This window comes from Chlamydotis macqueenii, chromosome 18, assembly GCF_036417535.1.
Source record: "Chlamydotis macqueenii isolate bChlMac1 chromosome 18, bChlMac1.mat, whole genome shotgun sequence".
NCBI classification, from domain to species: Eukaryota; Metazoa; Chordata; class Aves; order Otidiformes; family Otididae; genus Chlamydotis; species Chlamydotis macqueenii.
This window is the reverse complement of record NC_141573.1, coordinates 9,226,544-9,245,537: the sequence shown is the minus strand read 5'-3', so window position 1 is coordinate 9,245,537 and position 18,994 is coordinate 9,226,544. Positions and strand designations below refer to the sequence as shown.

General features: G+C 50.2%; 2 protein-coding genes across 4 annotated transcripts in view; both read left to right on the top strand.

Annotated features, from left to right (window-relative positions):
- PIK3R6 (phosphoinositide-3-kinase regulatory subunit 6) overlaps positions 1-6,845 on the top strand; it is a 30,807-nt gene extending 23,962 nt beyond the window's left edge. For all 3 annotated transcript variants that reach the window (XM_086762504.1, XM_086762506.1, XM_086762505.1), the window contains 8 exons: positions 285-407; positions 905-1,015; positions 2,564-2,654; positions 3,359-3,429; positions 3,659-3,749; positions 4,230-4,300; positions 4,672-4,784; positions 5,528-6,845. In XM_086762504.1, the coding sequence (XP_086618630.1) occupies positions 285-407; positions 905-1,015; positions 2,564-2,654; positions 3,359-3,429; positions 3,659-3,749; positions 4,230-4,300; positions 4,672-4,784; positions 5,528-5,684 (828 nt within the window). In that variant the 3' untranslated portion in view covers positions 5,685-6,845. The remainder of the gene's footprint in view (positions 1-284; positions 408-904; positions 1,016-2,563; positions 2,655-3,358; positions 3,430-3,658; positions 3,750-4,229; positions 4,301-4,671; positions 4,785-5,527) is intronic.
- A 5,132-nt stretch (positions 6,846-11,977) lies between these two features.
- MFSD6L (major facilitator superfamily domain containing 6 like) lies at positions 11,978-14,301 on the top strand. The gene has a single exon (XM_086762444.1). The coding sequence runs from the start codon at positions 11,978-11,980 to the stop codon at positions 13,937-13,939; it is 1,962 nt and encodes a 653-aa protein (XP_086618570.1). The 3' UTR covers positions 13,940-14,301.
- The last annotated feature ends 4,693 nt before the right edge of the window (positions 14,302-18,994 follow it).

The window sequence follows — 18,994 nt, the reverse complement described above, 5'->3', positions numbered from 1 at the left end:
AGGGCTTTGCCTGCTTGGTCATAGCCTCAGTTTTAGTTCTGCAAGTCACCACCTTGCCGTTTATCTTGGGCACATCTCCTCCCCTCTGACAGCCTCAAGACAGTGATAAATAAACAGCACCTGCTAAATGAATGCTGCAAGAAACGTTTTGCCATTGTCTCTGAACCAGGGAGGGATGGGGGACCTGCTCACAGGGCCTTCGTACCCCAGCTTCTCCTGCCTCCCCATTGGCTCCTGGTATTTTGAGCCATGATCGTGCTCTCAGCTGTACGTTTCTCCCACAGGATCACACTGCCACCAGCCAAGAGGAGCTCTGCGAGGTGGCCGGGTACCTGGGCAGAGCCGACCCATGGTACGAGAGCAACATCAACACACTGTGCCACGTGATTCCCAAGCTGGCCACCATGGTATGAGGGAAATCTTGCCACCTCCCCCAAACACATCTGCTGTACCTGAGGATGCGCTTGTGCCCTGCGAGGCTCCTCCGTGCCCTAGACAGAGGCTTTCTCCCTGCAAACCCACTCCAGCAGCCAGGAAGGTGCATGCTGACGCTGCCCCAGCCCACAAGACCCACTTGCTGCGATGGGGGTTTTTTTTTGGCCAAGGGACAGGAAATGGCAGATTTCAAGAAAGAAAATGTAAATGAGGCATTTGCCGAAATACCCCCAGTTCTCATTTCCTGGCAGTTTGAGCCACCATCCATGGCCTACAAAAAAACAGGCTGGCAGTTGGTTGCAAGCCTTCGCTTCTCCTGTTTGCTTTGACTGGTTGTAGCAGAGCAGCTCAGCACAGCCCTGGGCAACAGCTCGTTGCTTCTTGTTTGTCTAGAAAGGCACGAAGGTTTGTGGTAGTGTTTTTGGGAAGTGACTGTGGCTGATCCATAATGTGATTTGCTCCCCCCCAGCCTTCGTCTCCGAGCAAACATCTTGTGACTGATCTGTTCCTCACGGATGTGATCGCTTACTACGTTCGCATGGGCGTCCAGCCCGTCTGCTTCCAGGTCTACGCCGTGAAGGTGGGTGCCATGCCGCATCTCTTGTGCCTTCAGGTGGCCCTGCAAGGGCTTCCAGTTGCCCAGATGGGGTCTGGGGGCTTTCAGCAGATCTGAGCCTGGATCTCCATGCTCCCAAGCCTGGCCCCTCCTGAATCTGGCGACTCTGTCTGTGGAGCACAGCTCAGCCAGAGTCAATGATCCGATGATCCCGGGATGGCTATTTCAGGATCACACAGGTCAGCAAAGTGAGCCTTGAAATTACCTCGATGACACAGATTTACTGCTCCGTTGGAGCCAGGTTTGCTCAGGAGCTCTCGCACCTCCTGCTGCTTTGGATGCTGTGAGCAAACGGGGGTTTTCTGAGTGGTTTTGCCAAAAACCTTCCTCTACCTTGCAGGGGCTTTGCAGGGCTTCCTGAAACACCATTTATTTATTTCCTGCCAGCTTTTCTCAGAAATGGTATCAGAATGAGAGCTGGCATTTGATATGAGAGCAAAAAACTCCTGTATTCGGTCATGTAACATCAACCCCCCATCTGCTCCGCTGGCAGTTTTGCCCCTTCAAAGCTTAGGGTGGCACTGGTGCAGGTATCTCCTTCTAATCTACGCGTAGCCAACGTGGTAAACTATTGCAGCAAAGGAGCAGCCATTTCATGAGCAAACTGGCGTACGGCTTGAAAAAGAGCTGGAAGAACTTTGGTGATTACTGATAGAGCATCACCAAGACTTGAACTAATAACACGTAGCTTGTAAACATTTAGAGCGCCTGGTCCTCAGCTTGTGTGGCTGGGGATTTGGGGTTTTTTGGTGAATTTTTATTCCACTCATTTCTCCTCGAAGACAAAAATCAAAAGCAAGCAAGAGAGGGGGTGACTGAAGCAGAGCAAGAGGAACTGACTCCAGATGTGGTTTTCAGATAGAGGCACCTAGCCTACCCTGTTGTCATACAGGGTGTGACGCTGCTTCAGCTGGGAACACTAAGCCTGGTTTGCCTTTTTGGTTAAGAGCACGCTGTTTCTTTTTGGCTGAAGAGATTTTTCCTTGAAGCGAGGATTAAGTCCCACAGGAGTTGGACGTAGGGCTAGGAGAGGTTCTTCGGGACTTTATCTTCACATTTTGCTCAAAATAAGCCCATGAAGAAAACATAACTAATAGGTCTGAAGTGATCAGTTGATTTAGATGTATCGGATAGAAATTAGGTGCCTTGAAGCTCAGCCAGCATCTGCAGTCAGGCCTGGGAAGCTGCTCCCCTTGACCTGGGTTGCCCGTGGGTGGATGGCTGGGACCAGACACATCTGTGAGTGCGCAGTGACACCCAGTGGCCGGGGATACTGCCCGTGGCCCTTCTAGCCAGGTCCACCAGCCTCCTGGTAAGGCCTGCCATACTCCTGGGCTTCAGAAAGGAGAGCAAAAGCAATTCTGTCCATCACACAGAACCCCTGTCTGCCATGATGGGGTCACACTGGCGACACACAGGGTGCTCTGGAGAACCTTTTGATATCACAACCCTAGTATGATGCCGTAGAGCGACTGAGGAGAAGCTGTTCTTAGATATTTTACTCTCTTTCAGATTTTCTTCAACGACCCGGCACAGGAGCCGGCTGAGGATGTGTTCCTCACGGAGCTGTGCACCCAGGTGCAGGAAAGCGTCTCCTACAAAGGTGTGTGCGTCCTCCCAAGCTGAGCCCTGCAGCAGGGGCTGCCATCCTCGGCGGGGGTCCTGCCAGCCCCAGTTTCCACTCATCCCATCCCTCAGCCTGCAGCAGTCAAGGCCATGCCATGGGGCAATATCCCTTCCTCCCTGATGAGCAGGAGGCTTCCCTAAACATCTCCATTTCCCTCTTGGGCACATGACACCAGGCTAAATGAGAGACCTTGTGGTCACTGGCTCCTGGTCTCAACCAGGTTTTGTAGACTGTGCCTCTCGTTGGCTCCAGGACCCTCTGAAGTTGGACAAGTACCATATTTTTCTTGAGGAAACAAGCTGGGCTGTACAGCTGTCCCGTTTGTCAGATGTTTTCCCTATTAGAAACTCAGCTTCCTTGAGTTGCTTGTGATAGGACAAGGGTGCTTGAAGGCTGGACCATTACAGACGTGACATCCAGTCCTTCCATCAGTGCACCCCATTGTCTGATCCAATGGATGCTCGCCATTGCGATTGGGCATAGACCCTCGATTGAGTCCGTCTCACTGTTGAGCACACAGAGCCTCAGCTCCCGTAGGCAAGGAGAGAAGGGCCGGTGTGTCAGACCGTGACTGCTGTATGATGGAGGGGGTGGCTCGTCCCATGGGAGGACTCCTCTCTGCTGACCACAGACAGGTGGGATGAGTGAAACCTCAATCCTACCCGGTTCCGTCTTTGCAGAGTTAAGCATGCCCAAGAAGAAAACTACTCTGGATGGCCCTGGCATAGATCTCACAGTAACATACAGAAAGGTAAGTGGGGCTCTTGGCAGCCCAAATGTCTCTGTTCACAAGGATCCTCGTCATGGCACAGATCTCCTAAAAGGAGTGCTCTGGACCTCCTTCCTCCTTTGGAATTGCACTCCAGGAGAGGACAGAGAGATCATGGTGAACTTTAAAAGCCTGTTCACTAACCTTGCATTTGTGAAAAACTGCCCCCAGACCTCTCTGCTGGGGTGAATTAACTGAGCCTTTCCTGCAGGTTGTGGTGAGCGACCGGGCGAAGGAGCTGGCTATGTCCCTGCGCTCCACGGGTCTGGTGATGAAAGCCATCCCTGCGGATGAGGCTGAAGGTGGGTTCTTTCTGCTTGGAACCATGTGAAGAGGGTTTGCTGAGCTTTCTGGTGCTCGATAGAGTAAATCTGACCATGGTACTTAGTGCCAATTGTGTCTGGGCTGTGGGGGTTGAATCACTGACGTGACATGACATTGGTATCACCAAAGTCTATGGTTGTGCATTTTCTCGTGAATGACAGGCCTGGGGCTCCCTATAACGTGGGGTTCAGCACAACCATAAGCTAGGCTTGGCAGCATCTTCCTCTTGCTGCAACCTTCCTCTTTTCCCTTAGCATAGCCTCTGAGGTTTCCACCCTGAGCATGATCCCACGCAAACTCTTAACCCGTGGAGCTTGCTAGAGTCCTCCTTTTCTCCGTCCTACGTATCCCACAGACTCCTGGCAGTGCACCCAAATGTTGGATCTGGCACCAGCCCTATTCAAAGCTGAGCTGAGATCATGCCATGCTCTAAGGCTAACCTGCTGCTTCTGTTGCAGACCTGGTGTGTCTGAACGTGAACATCACTGAAATCGTTAGGATCAACAACTTGTCAGGACGATCGTTCTCGGTAAGTAGCTGTGGATGCTCACGGCCCTGGAGGGGTCATCCAATGCATGGAAATCCCTTATGACAACAGAGAAAAGCATGTAGGGAGGAGAAGGCTTTGGGGCCACCCTGCTCAGAGAGTGTTTTGCAATTACTTTCCATGGAAAAGTCTAGATTTTTGAGCCAAAGCCCCAAATGCCATCCCCGCTGGTCAATGCCACATTGAATCCTGTCTCAGGAGATGCTGAAGGATTGACCTGCTGCACCACGACATCCCAAACCCGGCAACATGTGCATTTGTCCCTTTCATTCCCAGTATGCACACACTTCCCATCACCACACAGCCAAGGGAAGCAAGACACTCACTGAGATCCTCTTCGTCTCTCGATCCAGGCTGTGGCAAACAGGTTGAAAACACGCAGTATCACAATCAGGAGCACCGAGCAGAAGCCCTTCACGGTGTGTCTGGACAAGGACAGCAGACGAGCCTACAGGAACGTGATCAGGTGAGAAGACCACACCTGCCAGGCTCAGGATGACCTTGCATCCCTCCCTGGAAGGGCTCCCAAGGTGGCAGAGCTCTTTCCCAGGGAGTCCTAGTCTTGATCCTCATACGTGACAAAAGACCCTCAGGCAAATACATTGCTTCTCCAGGGAAAGCAGGGCTGAGTGGTGCTCTCCTACCTTTGTGTTTTTGGGTGATGGTGTGAGAAACAAAAAGGGTCTTCCATTTTAAGTAAGGTGCTGTCATTAAGTCAGCAGAAGGATAGGAACCTCCAGGAACAAACCCTGATGTTAGATCTCCTTAATTATATCGTGGAGCTGATGCTCTCTCCAGTGACTGCATTCCTCACCAAGGTATCTCAAGCAAATGAAAGTAGGGGGAGGGAGTTCAGCCCTGTGAAAGTAGCAGGAATTGATGTCCCTATAGTATTTCCAGTGACACATGATGTGTTGGAAGCAGACAGGTGGTTCAAGGTCCATGGGACATATGGAACATAGACAAAATGTGAATTTCTGAGAATCAAACTGAACCAGGCTTAAGGATACTGGTTTTGTGGTCAAACACTAACACACATCAGCTCATCTCTCCAGCCAAAACCAGTTGAAAAAGCATAAAAGCAGATCTCAATGTGACAGCCCCCCCTCAGCAGTCAGCGGAGAGACCTGATGTTTAGTCTGAGATCAGACTCTGGCCCTCAAGGGCAGATTTGCACGGGCAGTAAATATGTTCTTGTTGCTCTTGCAGTGTGGAAGTGTCTCCTTGCCTAGAGCCCAGCTACTGCTTGCAAAAGACAAGGACAATGAAATTCAATATACATGAAAAAGAAGATATGGGTCTTGTGAAATACATGCCCAAGTCTCTGCTGTTGCCTATCAACACATTTGCAGGCATCATCCAGTGAAGAAAACGAGAAAAAGCTGGTGTGAGATTGGGTCACCACAGAGGAGACGGAAAAAGAAAACACACTAAAAGCCACCAACACTGATTTTACAACGGTAATGGTGTTAAAAGCCGCAACAGCGGAGGCGGAGAGGGCTCAGGGAGGACAGCCGTGCCCCGCTGAACGACAGTGATGACCACAGCTAACGCCAGAGCGTGGCTGGAGAACTGAGTTTTAACCTTTTGCACAAGTCAGGGAAAACCTCTGAGCTTCCTCATTTGAGGAAGACTGGGGAAAACACAGCGGAGGTGATGGTGCTTGCAGTGCTTGTGGATCACAGAGCAGTTGCTGTCAGTAATATTTATTATGGTGACGTCTCACAGCCTGGCAGGGGATCAGGGCCTGCTGTGCGGGGTTCTGGCCCAGGGTGATACATTTGGGCAAACCAGCAATTATTCACTGACTGATGGAGGAAACCTCACTGTAAGCCTGACCACAACTGGGAGAGCGTGTGTGTTTAGTGCAGCTTCTGTGGAAGGCAGTGGAAAACCTGCTGTTGTTTTGAAGGGGCAGCAGAAAGTAATGATGAATGGTGTGGAACAGGGACATGGGAAAGCCAGTGAAAGATTTGGCAGTGACGAACGGGGCAAGAACAGCTCAGGCTGCCTAGGCAGTGCTGTGGGATGTCTTTGACATCTGGGCTGTACCTTCGAGCCCAGCTGGGATTTCACTGTTGCTTCACTATGCAGCCTCTCCACATCTGGTCTGGAGCCTCACGAGCAGCAGTTGCGTTCCTCCAGCTGTGCATCCCAGGAGCAACCACCTACAGCCCCAGCAGCCGCGGACCTCCTCCGTGAGATCAGCCAGCGATACCTCTGCATCCCAGTCCGCCTTGCAGCCCTGGTTTGGTCTGTGCTGTGTGGGCAAGGGGTGTAGCGGAGTGGAGTAGTGTTCCTGGGAATGATGGATGGGCAGGATGCCTGCAAGACTTCTCCGTTCCTTTCCTCTGCTGCTACCACGGCGCAGAAGCCATCCCCTGGTTTGCCGATGGGTGAGGCTGAGCAGAAACAGCATAAATCCTGCTTCCACCCAGGGTCAAACTAACCTGGTGCTAAGGATGATCGTGCAGGAGGACCCTGTCTTCGTTCCAGTTTGTGGCTGACTAAAATAATGGAAGAAACACAGTGTGTATTTATTGACTTTCTGAATGGGATCTGTGGTTTCTGGGGTGTCTCCAGAGAGTCTTCCCTAAATTCGCATTAGAGGGAATTTGGGGGCACTCCTTCTATGACACTATCATGAGATAACTCATTACCTGGGCTGCCTTCACTCAGGGTTGCTTGCTTGGATCAGCAGTCCACAGAAAGTGTCCTTTAGCTTTGTGTATGTGCAGAGCAGCTATTCCCAGCCATCTCTGGCTGTCACCAATGGCGAGTCCCTACAGCCAGCTCTGTGCTCCAGGGTGATGCTGACCCAGCTGCAGTGGCATTGGCAAACCCTTGTGTGACCCCAGCCCTGACGGCTGGGGACAAATCCACCTCTCTGTCCTGTCCGTGCCACGTCTGCCTGGCCCTGAGGAGCTGCACCTCTGGAAAGTCGCTTCTGTTTCACCATCCACTCCTGGAACAAGGAGCTCACCTCCAGGTATCCCAGTCTGGGGTACTGGAGAGGATTTTCCCTTCCGCAGAGCTGCTCGGAACGTGTGGGTTGTCTCAGCTGGTTAGGCCCCATGGAAATCTTCCTTGCGTTTCTTGCCACATGCACAAGGCTTTCGGGGTTCAACCCTCAGCCTTCCCTGGTCCCTCTCTTTGCCAGCAAGTGCAGGGTTGCCATACTCCTGTTCCTGTCCCCCGCTGTCACCTGGCACTGCAGGCATTGTCGCTTCCTGTTCCCAAGTTACAGTTTTATTCACTCTCGCTTTGAATGTACCATGCACCCCAAAACAGTGCTGAGATACACTACTGGGGGCACAGCAGCTTAGCGCTGTCGGCAGGTGATGGATTATTCAGCAGTGTAAAAAAAGCCTCCAGGGCCCAAGAAATATTTAATCCCAAACCAGCACGAACAATTGAAGGATCACGTTGGAATGACCATTTTCTAAGGAAGCTACCCTGAAACGCTGGCAGATGTAGCCCCTTGCTGCCGGCAGAGCCAAGCACGGTCCCCAAGTCTTAGCATCGCCTCACAGCAGTCACAAAGCTGCAGGGTCTCAGCAGGTTCTTCAGTGCTGACCTCCATTTGCTCACAAATGAAAAAAAAAAAAGGTTGATGCCCACCAATGCCAGACTTGGGCAGCAAGCATTTTGGCCCTGAAGGAAGCTGGATTTAGACAGGAGGCTCAGAAACAAGTCAGGAAACGCCTGCTTGCACCAGCTGTTTTCCTCTGAGAGCTCTGCGTAGGGTAACAGGGAGCTTAAGGGGTGACCAGCAGCTCTTCTGCATCCTTGGGGCTTCACTGAGGGGTCCATGTGCCCTGGCACGCAAGGCAAACGCTTACAAAGGCAAGAGACCGTGCGCTGGGTTGGAGCATGGGCTGCGGCGTCCAGAGTTTACTCTGTACAGTTGTAAATGATGTAGATGGATTATAAGTTATTTGTATAGGTGTTAGAGACGATCTGGATCAGAAGGTGCAATCCTTTTAATGCCAATTAAAAAGAAATTAGAAAAAAAACATCAGAAACTGTCAATTTGGTTGTTTTCTTTACGTTTGTGTGTAGCTGAGGTGAGTGAGAGTAAGCTGGGAGGATTAGAAAGACATTGGTGTCATTTGTCCCTCTGTGGCTGAAGTCTTCTCCTCTCTCCCCACCTTGGGGCTACATGCTATGTTACATAGAATGTTCATGGCCAAAGAGCTCTTCTGTGAAGGGATGGGCAGAAATGGCTGAACTGCAGAGATTTCGAAGCAGAAGTCTGGACCCCCCATGCCCTCTGCCCCTCGATTCCTCTCTGTCCCCCCTCTCAAAGTCTGTCCCTTCAAAGCACCCCATTCCCTTAGTGGGACCAGTGCTTGGCCCAGCACACATAGGCTTGGGCTGGGAGAAGACTGAAATGCTGGCTTTCTCCAAGCATCCTCTAAAGCCCTCTGATCCCACTGCCCAGAGGAGCTGCTTATCGATAGAGCAGAAACAGTTCATGAACTCGTGTTAATAAATTATTACAGCTGTGAGAAAGAGAATTTCACAGGTTGTTTCATTCACCCCTTGAAATCATAGGCAGCTAATGCAGGTCACAGAGCAACCATAGGACAGGGACAGCGTTCAGGTATGACCTGTACCCAGGAACTGCCGGCTTCAGAGCAGCTCCGTCTTCTGCACAGCGTCTGGGTGAACGTGGCAGGTGGACCTCAAGGGGATGCGGGTGGATGGGATTGCCTGGAGACTGGGAGAGTGCAGGAAACCCAAGTGCAGGGTGCGTTGTTAAATAACAGAGCCTGGAGGTAGAGCCTGCAGGCGCAAACCCTCCTGGCACAGCCTTGTCAGTGGTTTCACCTGGCAGGATTCCTTACCTCCCTCCAGCCTTTCAAAGCCCCTCCTGAATACCTTTACTTAAGCCATTACAGCGTGCTTGCCTTTGTCACACCAAAATGTGCATGGCACTGTCTGCGTGCCTGGCTCGATGCCGAGCGGAGGCACAAACAGCTCTCCAGCGGCTGACGTCGAGCTGGCTTGGCCAGAGCCCACGTGGGTCCTAGCGCAGTGGCTTGCCGTGTCACATCACGGTCCCAGCTGTGTCATGCCAGGTCTGGCTCCCAGCGTGAGCCACCGCCACCTCCTCCTGCACAAATCAAGACCAGCCCGGGGGGAAAAGCAGTGCTTTGGCACTTGCAGGTACTTGAGGCAAGCCCCAGCTGGCTGCCTGTGAGCTCTGCATGCTGAACAACCTTCTACTGCCATCATCACTCCCGAAATACCGCCTAGGACAACCTGAGAACACCCACTGCCTGCACATTATTAAACACTTCGTGAAAAAAAAAGAATAAAAATCTCCTCTTTTCCAAGGAGCGTTCTGCACCAAAATTAAAACCTTCAGAGGCGGAATAAACCCAGCAATAAAATCCTGGTATAGAGCACTTCTGCATATGGAAAGAAGATTCATTTTCTGCCAGCTCTGTGTGAAAACCCACGGACTGATCGAGGGGGAGGACAAGGCTGCGCGGCCTTTAACAGCGATCAATGTGTCTTCGTCGTACGACCTCCCCAGCAGTGCCGCTGCCGGGAATAAATCAGCTCTAACAGCCGTGTTCACAGCCTCATCCATATTTTGTATCCCACCAGGGTGGTTTCAGCAGCTCAGGCAGCTCTTCCCCTTTCTTGGCTGAACTCACTGAGCCCTCCACGAGCATCCAGCATCCAGGACAGACCAGAAAGCCAGTCGAGAGCAGCCTTCAAACACTGCTGGGATAAAGGCAGATCAGGGGAAAAGCCCCTCTTAAAGGTGTTTCAAAGCAAGGAGGATGCAATCTCCCCGTGTCTTGCTTTGGGTTCACTAAAATCGAGGTTCTGACGGTTTCTGTGCTGCGCTACACTGTTGGTGTGTGTTTTCTGGGTGACCCCAGGGGCTGGAAACAGCTCCATGGGACGTCAGTGTCATGACAGCTCTTGTGAACGCCACGAACACGCGGCACGGCACGCAGAACAGCCGGCTACAAAGCACTGTGGTAAAGCAGGACCAGGAACACATCACTCAACACATGGGAACAAAAATGAAGAATCCGTGCAGAAGTGTATTCTCCATCACGAACAATGATTTAAGAGATCTGACTGCGCTGAGCTTCTGAATGCAGTGATTTATGAGCCTGTTTTTTGTGTTTCCTTGCATTTTTCCCATTGCCATATCTGAATAACTGTTCCCTTACGGGGCTGCATGGTGTAAGTGCTCAGCAGCCAGCCCTTCCCGAGCTTCCCAGGGCTCAAAAGGAGAGGAGCAGAGCGCAGGCGTGAGCATCCAGAGGAACTGTGAGCAGAGAGCCGTGGGGGCCATGGGATGTAGCTGCAACCCTGGGGCTGCTGCCCTAAAGCAGCTGAAACCGTTAGGGTGTGAAATCCACTTGGGAACACTCTGGATAAGCTGAATGCCAGGAATGGTGCAAAAAGTGATTGGTTCTTGTGGTGGGATTAGGATGTAAATTTTTCTAACCTTTGTGGAAACAAGCCTTAACAGCCTTGGGAGCCAGACCGGCTGACTTCTACATGGGATTTACAGGGTGACATTACAGCCCCACTGACAAGAGGGGAGCGGGTATGGCTGCCCAGAAAACGGGATGGTTACCCGTGAGAGGGCACGGGAGGGACACTGCAGGTGGGCAGAGGATCCAAGCCAGCCCTGACAGCGATGGGGAGGGATGGAGGGAGCTCCCACGCCTGAGCAAAGCGTCTCGCACAAAACCCAGTGCTGGATCCACGCCTTATTCCACTGCAGCGACCAGGCCAGGTCTGCGTGTCTCCGCGGCATGGGGCTGAAAGCAGGAGGGTTATTTTGCAGGGGGAGTGGGCTGAGGGGTACACGATGCCAGAGGGTTGTCTTGCTTGGAAACACTTTGTGTGGAGCTGACGAGATTTTTATAGGAAAAAGGGAAAGCTTTTCCTTTCTGCTTTGTGACCAGCATGGAAGGTTTTGGTTCTCAAAATCCATCCTGACTCTGAATTGAGGACTTTTGCTTTTATTTTCCCACATAAGAGGAAACATTACAGCAAATAATGTCTTCTTTTGGGACCTGAACCGAGCTGGAACATTCCTGCCACCACTTCAGGGACAAAACCCCTTATGTCCCTTATTTTGTGTGTGGAAAGGCAGCAAATATCCGCTGCTCCTTCTCGCAGCGGCTGGGGCTCTCGGACACAAACCGTCTGGCGGGGGAAGGCACGACGGGAGAGACCTCGCAGCGGGCGACCATGTGCATCCCACGGGCATGGGCTGCAAATCTCACTCCTTCCAGGGTTCCCCTGGCTCCCCGCCCGGCGGCCCCCCGACACCTTCCCGGCGTGGTGCAGCGGGTGGGGGCTCCAGGACCCCCCTTTCTCCCCGGGGAGCCCGGGGCCGAGGTGACGGCGGCGGGCCGCGGTGCTTTCCCTCCCGGCCGGAAGGTGGCGCTGTCTTCCGCACCGCACGCCGTCTCCTAGCAACGGGGCGGGCCCGGGGCGCGGCCCCGCGGGTGGCGGCAGGTGCGGGCCGGGCCGGGCCGGGCTGGGCCGTGCGGTAGCGGAGCCCTGCGCCGTGCAGGTACGGTCACTGCGGCCCCGGAAGGGTTTGGAGGGGGCTCTCCGGGGCGTGCCGCCGCTTCGCCGGTGCCCGCGGGAGGAGCATGCGGCGGCGCCATGAGCGAGCAGTGGGACGTCGGCCGGGCCCTGGCCCTCTCCGGCCTCTTCCGTCTTCTGCAGGGTGCGGGCAGGGCCTGCGCCGCCCCGTTCCTAACGCTGTACCTCCGGCACCTGGGGCTGCCGGCCCCGCTGGTCGGCGTCGTGGCCGGTGCCCAGCACCTGGCGGCAGCTCTCTGGGCCGCCTTCTGCTCCCGCTGCCCCAAGGGCCGCAGGAACCGGCGCCTCCTGATTGCCGGCTCCTTGCTGGGCTCGGCGGGGGCCAGCCTGCTGCTCACCCTCATCCCACCCGCCGGCGGGGACGCGGGGTACCGGTACTGTAACGCCAGCCAGCAGCCAGGTGACCGAGGGGCCACCACCACGGTGCCCGGTCCGGGCACCAGCAGCCACAGTGTTTTAAGCATGAGTGCCGCTATGAACGCAAAAGCGGTGTCGAAAGAAATGGTGAAAACAACGGCCGATGTTTCCATAGCGAGCAGAAAGCCAACGCTAACCAGTGCTGCCTTCCAGGGATTCTTTGGCCTGACAGATACGCTTGAGAAAAAAGGTGGAGGGACTGGTGACGGTGGTATAAGTGGCTACTCTGATGGTCCCTCTGGCTGGACAGCTTCTGTGGAAGCAGCTAACTGGGAGACACAAGAACCAGAAATGCCAACTCCCTACAGACCTCCCTTGCGTGGTCTCGAGAAGGAAACAAGCAGTCTGGGTTCTGCTGCGACAAATGTTGATAGTGCTAAAGAAAGCCTTTATGCTACTGAAAATAATGAGCTCCCTTTGATTACAACAACTCTTTCTACTGTTGGAGATGCTTATACATCTAGAAACCTTTCAGACCACTGGAAAGATGCTCAAGATGTCGACTTTGGGGTGGTGCAAAACATCTTTCAGGACAGAGAGCATCAGATTTTTCTTATGGTGCTGGGTGCTGTTGTGCTTTGGGAGCTGTTAGCTACATCTCTTGAATGGACAGTGGATGAGAGTCTCTATGAATATCTGGACTTCGTTGATGCCACTGACAGGTACGGCAAGCTGTGGATCTGGAGTTACCTGGGTGCATCTGTAGGTGCCTGCAGCATTGCCGTATTCGTGGATCAACTGAATTGCTTCCTCAGCAGTACAGTCACCCACCTCGCTGTCCATTTCTATGGCTATGCTCTCCTGGTAACACTCTCATTGATTGTCACTGTCTTTTTTCCTGTCCACGTTCCCAAGAGAACCGACCACGTTAACAAAACCGCCAAAGCCCTGGCCCTTCTGTGGAGCGATGGCCGAGTAATCCTGCACGCCGTCACAGTCTTCCTCACCGGTGCAGCTGGGTCTGCGGTGCAGAACTTTCTCTTCTGGCAGATGCAGGACCAAGGCAGCAGTGAGCTGTACATGGGGCTCTCTGTGGCTGTTGGGCTGCTTGCTGAAATTTTGCTTTATTTCTTCAAAGGGAAATTGCTGAGGACTTTCTCGAGCAGCAAAATTGTTGCAGTCAGTCTCAGCCTCCTGGCAGTACAGCTTCTGGGCTACTCCTTCTTGTGGACTGTGTGGTCAGTTCTCCTTATCCAGATTTTATCTGCCTTTAGTAGCGGTGCTTTGTGGTGGGTGGTTAACGTGACAGTGGACGACATAGCCACCCCAGGCATGGAGAGGTCCCTGCACGCCGTTTTCCAGAGCCTCTGCTATGGTGGAGGAGCAAGCTTGGGCAGTTTTGCAGGGGGATTTGTGGTGAAGCACTTTGGCCTCGCAGTTCTGTACAGGGCGTGCTGCCTGTCCCTGGTGCTGTGGCTCTTCTTGTTCTTAATTGTCCAGTCGAAATTGCCGCAGCAGAAAAAAATTAATTATTCTCGTCTTCTGGCTGCTGATTCCAGCGATATGAGTGCCTCTGATGAGGAGAACGAGAGGGACTGGCTGGTAAAAGCTATGAAGGATGAAAGCTTTAATAGGAATTGGTCACAGCAGCGCGGGATCAGCTAATCTGCACTTGAATGGAGTGGTGTGATGATGATGATGCCCAGAAATGACCATTAATTCTGAAGTGCTAAATATACACAGTGTATATCTGACAGGACAGATTTTTATTTTAAAAATTTTATAAATCTTTTTATTTTCTTAATTTATAGCGTTCTTGTAGTATTTTTTCTTTTACCTTGATGATTTTGCTTGCAAAATCAAACCAATGTATTTCAGGTATACGTTTGCTGAAATGAACGTAGCAAAGTTTTTAGTCAAAAATCAAACTTGAATCGAATTCTCACTCCCCAGAGCTGATGTGGAAACTGTGAGCGAAAGCTGTGACCTGTACTTCGACACAATTGAACGAAAAATACTGTAATGCTAATAACACACTAAACTTTTTCAAGGTGCTATGTCTGTGAACTCCTTTTGCTGAATAAGGGATGTGAATAAAAAAAAAATGGTTCATTTGCTTTGCTTTGATTTGTAAAATCACTTTTTGCTACAGACTGTCCATCTTCTCATGTTTTGTAATTTAAGTGCTTCTGCATCGGCATCTATTGGAAAAAAAACCTACCATGTCTGCGCGCAAGTAGTGCCTGCTGGCTGTCCAAATCGAGCAGAGCAGCCCGTGGACTTCCTTGTGTTTATTTACCTAAGGTGGCACCCAGCATTCAGGGTGACCAGTCTGCCCTCCGCGTTTGAGTCACTTCTGTGGGCTGGGAATTGACGTAGGGCAATGTTCATTCAGGAGGAACTTGGCACTGGCAGAATTGGTCTGCTTGAAGCTGGTCATTGTCCCTGGGTCAGTCTGGCCTGAGGGCAGCCCTCTTCTCGTGTTTCCTGTTTAGAACTAAATCTGTGTCCTGAACAGGGTCTGCTGACTCCAGAAGGATCCTCAGGCTGCCTTGGCTTAACCTCAGAAGCGTACAGAATTCAACACCTCTTCAGTAGGTAAGATTTGCTTACAAATGAAAAATTGGTGGTCTGACTTCATTCAAAGATCCAGGTCAGACCTTAAACAGGGCTGGCGGAGAAGCTTTGAGCCTTACAGTCCCTTCAGCTACCATCAAAAGCTGTTGTCAGTTTATTCCGTCCTTCCAAACGACACCATTCCTTTGCAGAGGGATAGATTTTAATAACATCTTCCCAATGTTTTACAAGCCATGAGACAGGCAGCTGCAAAAAGCAGAATATTTAATATGTAACATGCAAATAGCATTGCAATCCGTCACCCTGCCGCGCTCTGGACTCAGCAGAGAGCGGCCGGAGATGAGGAAAAGCAGTGCCACTGACGATAATCTCTTTCTCTGTGTGCATCGATTCCAGATTATCTGTACATCGCGTGCTTTCGGGGCAGTTAGCTCTCTGTTTTCCTGGCACAAATCCACTACGCCATGCAGAATACTCTACTGGAATAACTGTATAGATAGAATTGTCCTCGTGCCAAGAATAGCTGGAACTTCTTATTAAGATGTTACCTTCTCCCAGGAATTCAAACTCAAGTTGAGAACAATTTTAGCATCAAGAATTTATCCCATCCTTATTAGCATAAAATCCCTTCAGTGTAATAATGTCGCATAATAAGATTTAAAAAAAAAAATTAACCCAATAAACATTTGGTGGTGATTCAGGGAAGAATAATATTTTTATAGTTTGGAATACATTCTGAATTACAAACCACTATGGAAGTGAACATGGTAGAGGGCTCATTCACTGCAGAAATTGCACCAATTTGGTTAAATAACTTTCCACTGAGGTTTATACAGTTTCTGTGTGTGAGCTCTACAACACTGGTGACTCAATTTCTTCCTCTCTGATGGTCACAGACTCTGCAAGCCAAAAGGGTAAGGAAGGAAGTGGACTTAAATTGTTCTGCACGAGACGTGTCCGCTTGGAGCATGGCTTTATTGTTCCTGCAGAAGTAAGGATGTGCCAACGCGTGTCATGCTGTTGGCAGTAAGATGTAAATGAGAAGAACCAAACTGCCTTTGGGGAAAAGAGATTCTCAGGATGTATTTCCAACCACATCAGCGGTTATTTTTGCATTACTTTGCAACTATTGGCCAAAAAATTGAGGTAGAAGCTTCTGTTTGTTTATATTTTTATTCTTAAACAACAATTGTAAGGTTAAAAGTGATTATAAAATCACATACATTTTTACTGTTTGCCTACTTCACAGTGACCTTTAAGCAAATTTCATGGGCTTGTATGTAGAAATACTTCTTTTTTTTTTTTTTTTTGCCCCTTGATGTGACTCCAGGGGCTAAGCTGAGCTGCGCCCTCCTCTGAATACAATTAGCTTTAATTGAGCTCAGGAGGCAAACCACCATTAGCGCTGAGGAACAAGTTCCGTACGGTGACGGTCTTTGAGCTTTTAGATTTTGTATTTCCTGTAGCTCAATGTATGTGTACTTCGTGAGAGCTTTCAAATGATCTCAATAAATCACTTTTATTAGATGAGTCATCATTTGCCAAAAAAAATCACAACGGCCTCTCTGCGTATCGTGAAGCAACCGCCGGGCCCTGCAGGTAGTTTGGGTGTACAGCTGATGCAGCTGAACTGGGATCTGCGTAACTCATTGCATCAGACACCTTATCTTGCTTTTAAAAACTTGTTCCCAAGTGATAAGGGAACTAAAATTACAGATTCTGTCTTTCTGGCAGGTTTTTTTTTATGATGGGCTGTGGCAAATATTTCCTTCAGCTCCTCTCTGTGTGCACCTCACATCTGCAGTTGAGTTAAATAGTGCGCCGCGTTCAGAATCTGAAAAGAGGCAAAACTCAGTGGGCACTCATCTCTAAATGTCCATTTTTCTTGTGGATCTGACCAGCATACTAAGATCCTTTCCAGTGTTATCCAAGGATTTCTATAATTCAGCGACAACCACAGCGTGTTTCTTTCTGTAGTGAAATCTGCCCAGATGAATTCACAGAGAGGTTTTTGTATTTTTGTAATGAGTCATTTCCCAAAATTGTAGATGTGGTCCATTTGAGGTAAGTCCATTCAGCCGTAGTTTCACAAGAAAGGGGGAGGGATGTTTTTCAGAGCTGCAGAGTTATTCTGCGTATTCTGAATCTTCAATCAAGAGCTCTTGAATTTTCTTTTCTTCCCTAACGGGGTGTAATGACTCGATGTGTGCTGTCTTCAGTGCTGTCTAATAAAATTGTTCCTCATTTTGTTCATCTTTAAAGTCCAGACAAGACATTCCCATTCTGGTTTGAACTCTTAGGTGAACTGTGATTACAGCATGATACTGAAAATCTGTACCTTTGTAATACGGGTCCCCGACGGACTTCTTAAAAGTATTGAGCAGCTCCTGACCATTAATGGCACGAGCACTGAGCAGTACTGGTGCGGGGAGGGGAGAGGGGAAAGAGGCTGTCTTGAAATATCTTGACACTCTCAGCTTGGCATCTGTATTGCTGTGTTTATCAAGAGAGAGCCAATGTGAAAGAATCTCTGCTAATTTAGACTGTACATTTCTCAGGGAATAGATAATTTATTTTTTTTTCTGCATGGTTTCTCCCTGGGGCCTGGTTTTGCTGTAATATAAATGACGTTTCTAGCCAAGGGCAATTTTTTACTTTAAATTGGGTATATTGTCCCGTAAAACTGTGAACCCAAATGTAGAGGTGACTATGAGGCAAGATTAAAATTAAGCTTTGCTTCATCTTTAATATTTAGAAATCTTGCCTGAAGAAATCAAGGAACAGAAAATGCAGTTATCTTATCACCACCTCACCAGTACAGCAGACCGGGCAGTTGTTGGCAACAACTGCTCCATTTTTGAATCCTTGAGAACATTTCTAGCTCTGATCAGGCTGAAAGGTCAGAACTATGGAGGCAGCTGTGACACCAGGAGGCTGTGTTAACTGGGGTTATTGTTAGTAAAACGAATTTTTAGCCAGGAAACACAATCACCTGCTGAAAGAGCTTTAATATTCAAAGCATGAACTGAGAAACATGAACCTGATTTTTTGACAAATTCTAAGGAAAATAAACTTATTAAGTAACTCTGTCCTGGTTCTGGCTAGGACAGAGTTAATTCTCACCTGACCTGGGAGAGCTGGAGCCGGTGGCCCCTGTGGCTGGGGACACAGCTGGGACAGGTCACTGATCAGCCAACAGCTGGGATCCTTTACCCAAATTGGCCCAAGGGCCCTTCCACCCCATGGGCCACCACGCTCAGTGTATAAAGTGGGGATGGGGCTGAGGGGAGGGTGTTGCTGCTGGGGAAGGAGCTGGGCATCAGGATCCACAGCAAGCTACGGTACTGTAAATTTCTTGCTTAAATGTTTTCTGTTACTGTTTTTTGATTGTTTGTTTTCAATTTCCGTTTTCTTCTTCTCTGTTGTTCCCTTGAATTTTTTTGTTTATCTCAGCCCAGGAGTTTTGCCTTCTTTTCTATACCAATTCTCCTCCCTGTCCCAGTGGAGGGTGGGGGGAGTGAGTGACAGACCGTGTAGCTTGGCCCTGAGTGGGGCTGATCTATGACAAACTCCAAACCAGTTGTCCTGATGTGTACATCCCTCCACAGGAACAGGCATTCAGGTTCTTGGGACCACAGTCCTTTCTCAACAAGTGACAAATTAAAAAGCTCAGCTTCCTTCTAGCATCAAGATGTGCCTGATTGAGTTGGCAGCAAAAGGCCCTGTGAGCATCGCCTTGGAAGCGTTTTTGAAGACTCAGAATTTGTTGAGTGTGCCTTGGTGGTATCTCTTGTTTGCTGTTGCCTGCTCAGGGTGGTTCTTCAAAGAGCTTCTGATGACTGCGTCCATCCTCATGTTCTCCAAGCTGCGTTTTAATTCTTTGTATTTGTCGGCACCTTTCAAGAGCCTGGGAGATTGTATTGCTGTTGTTTGGTACTGGTGCTGGAGGGTGTCCCTTCACAAAGGTGGTGTGTCCCTTCACAAAGGTAGTGTGTCCCTCACCCTTGCCTTGGACCTGTGCTCTTGCACAAAGCCACTGAGACACATGGGACACATTTCGCAGCAGAGAAATATGTCCTAGCAGAGGACGTATGTCCCCTCCATGTTTTGGGGAAGGTGGTGCTGACGTGTGCCTACACAGAG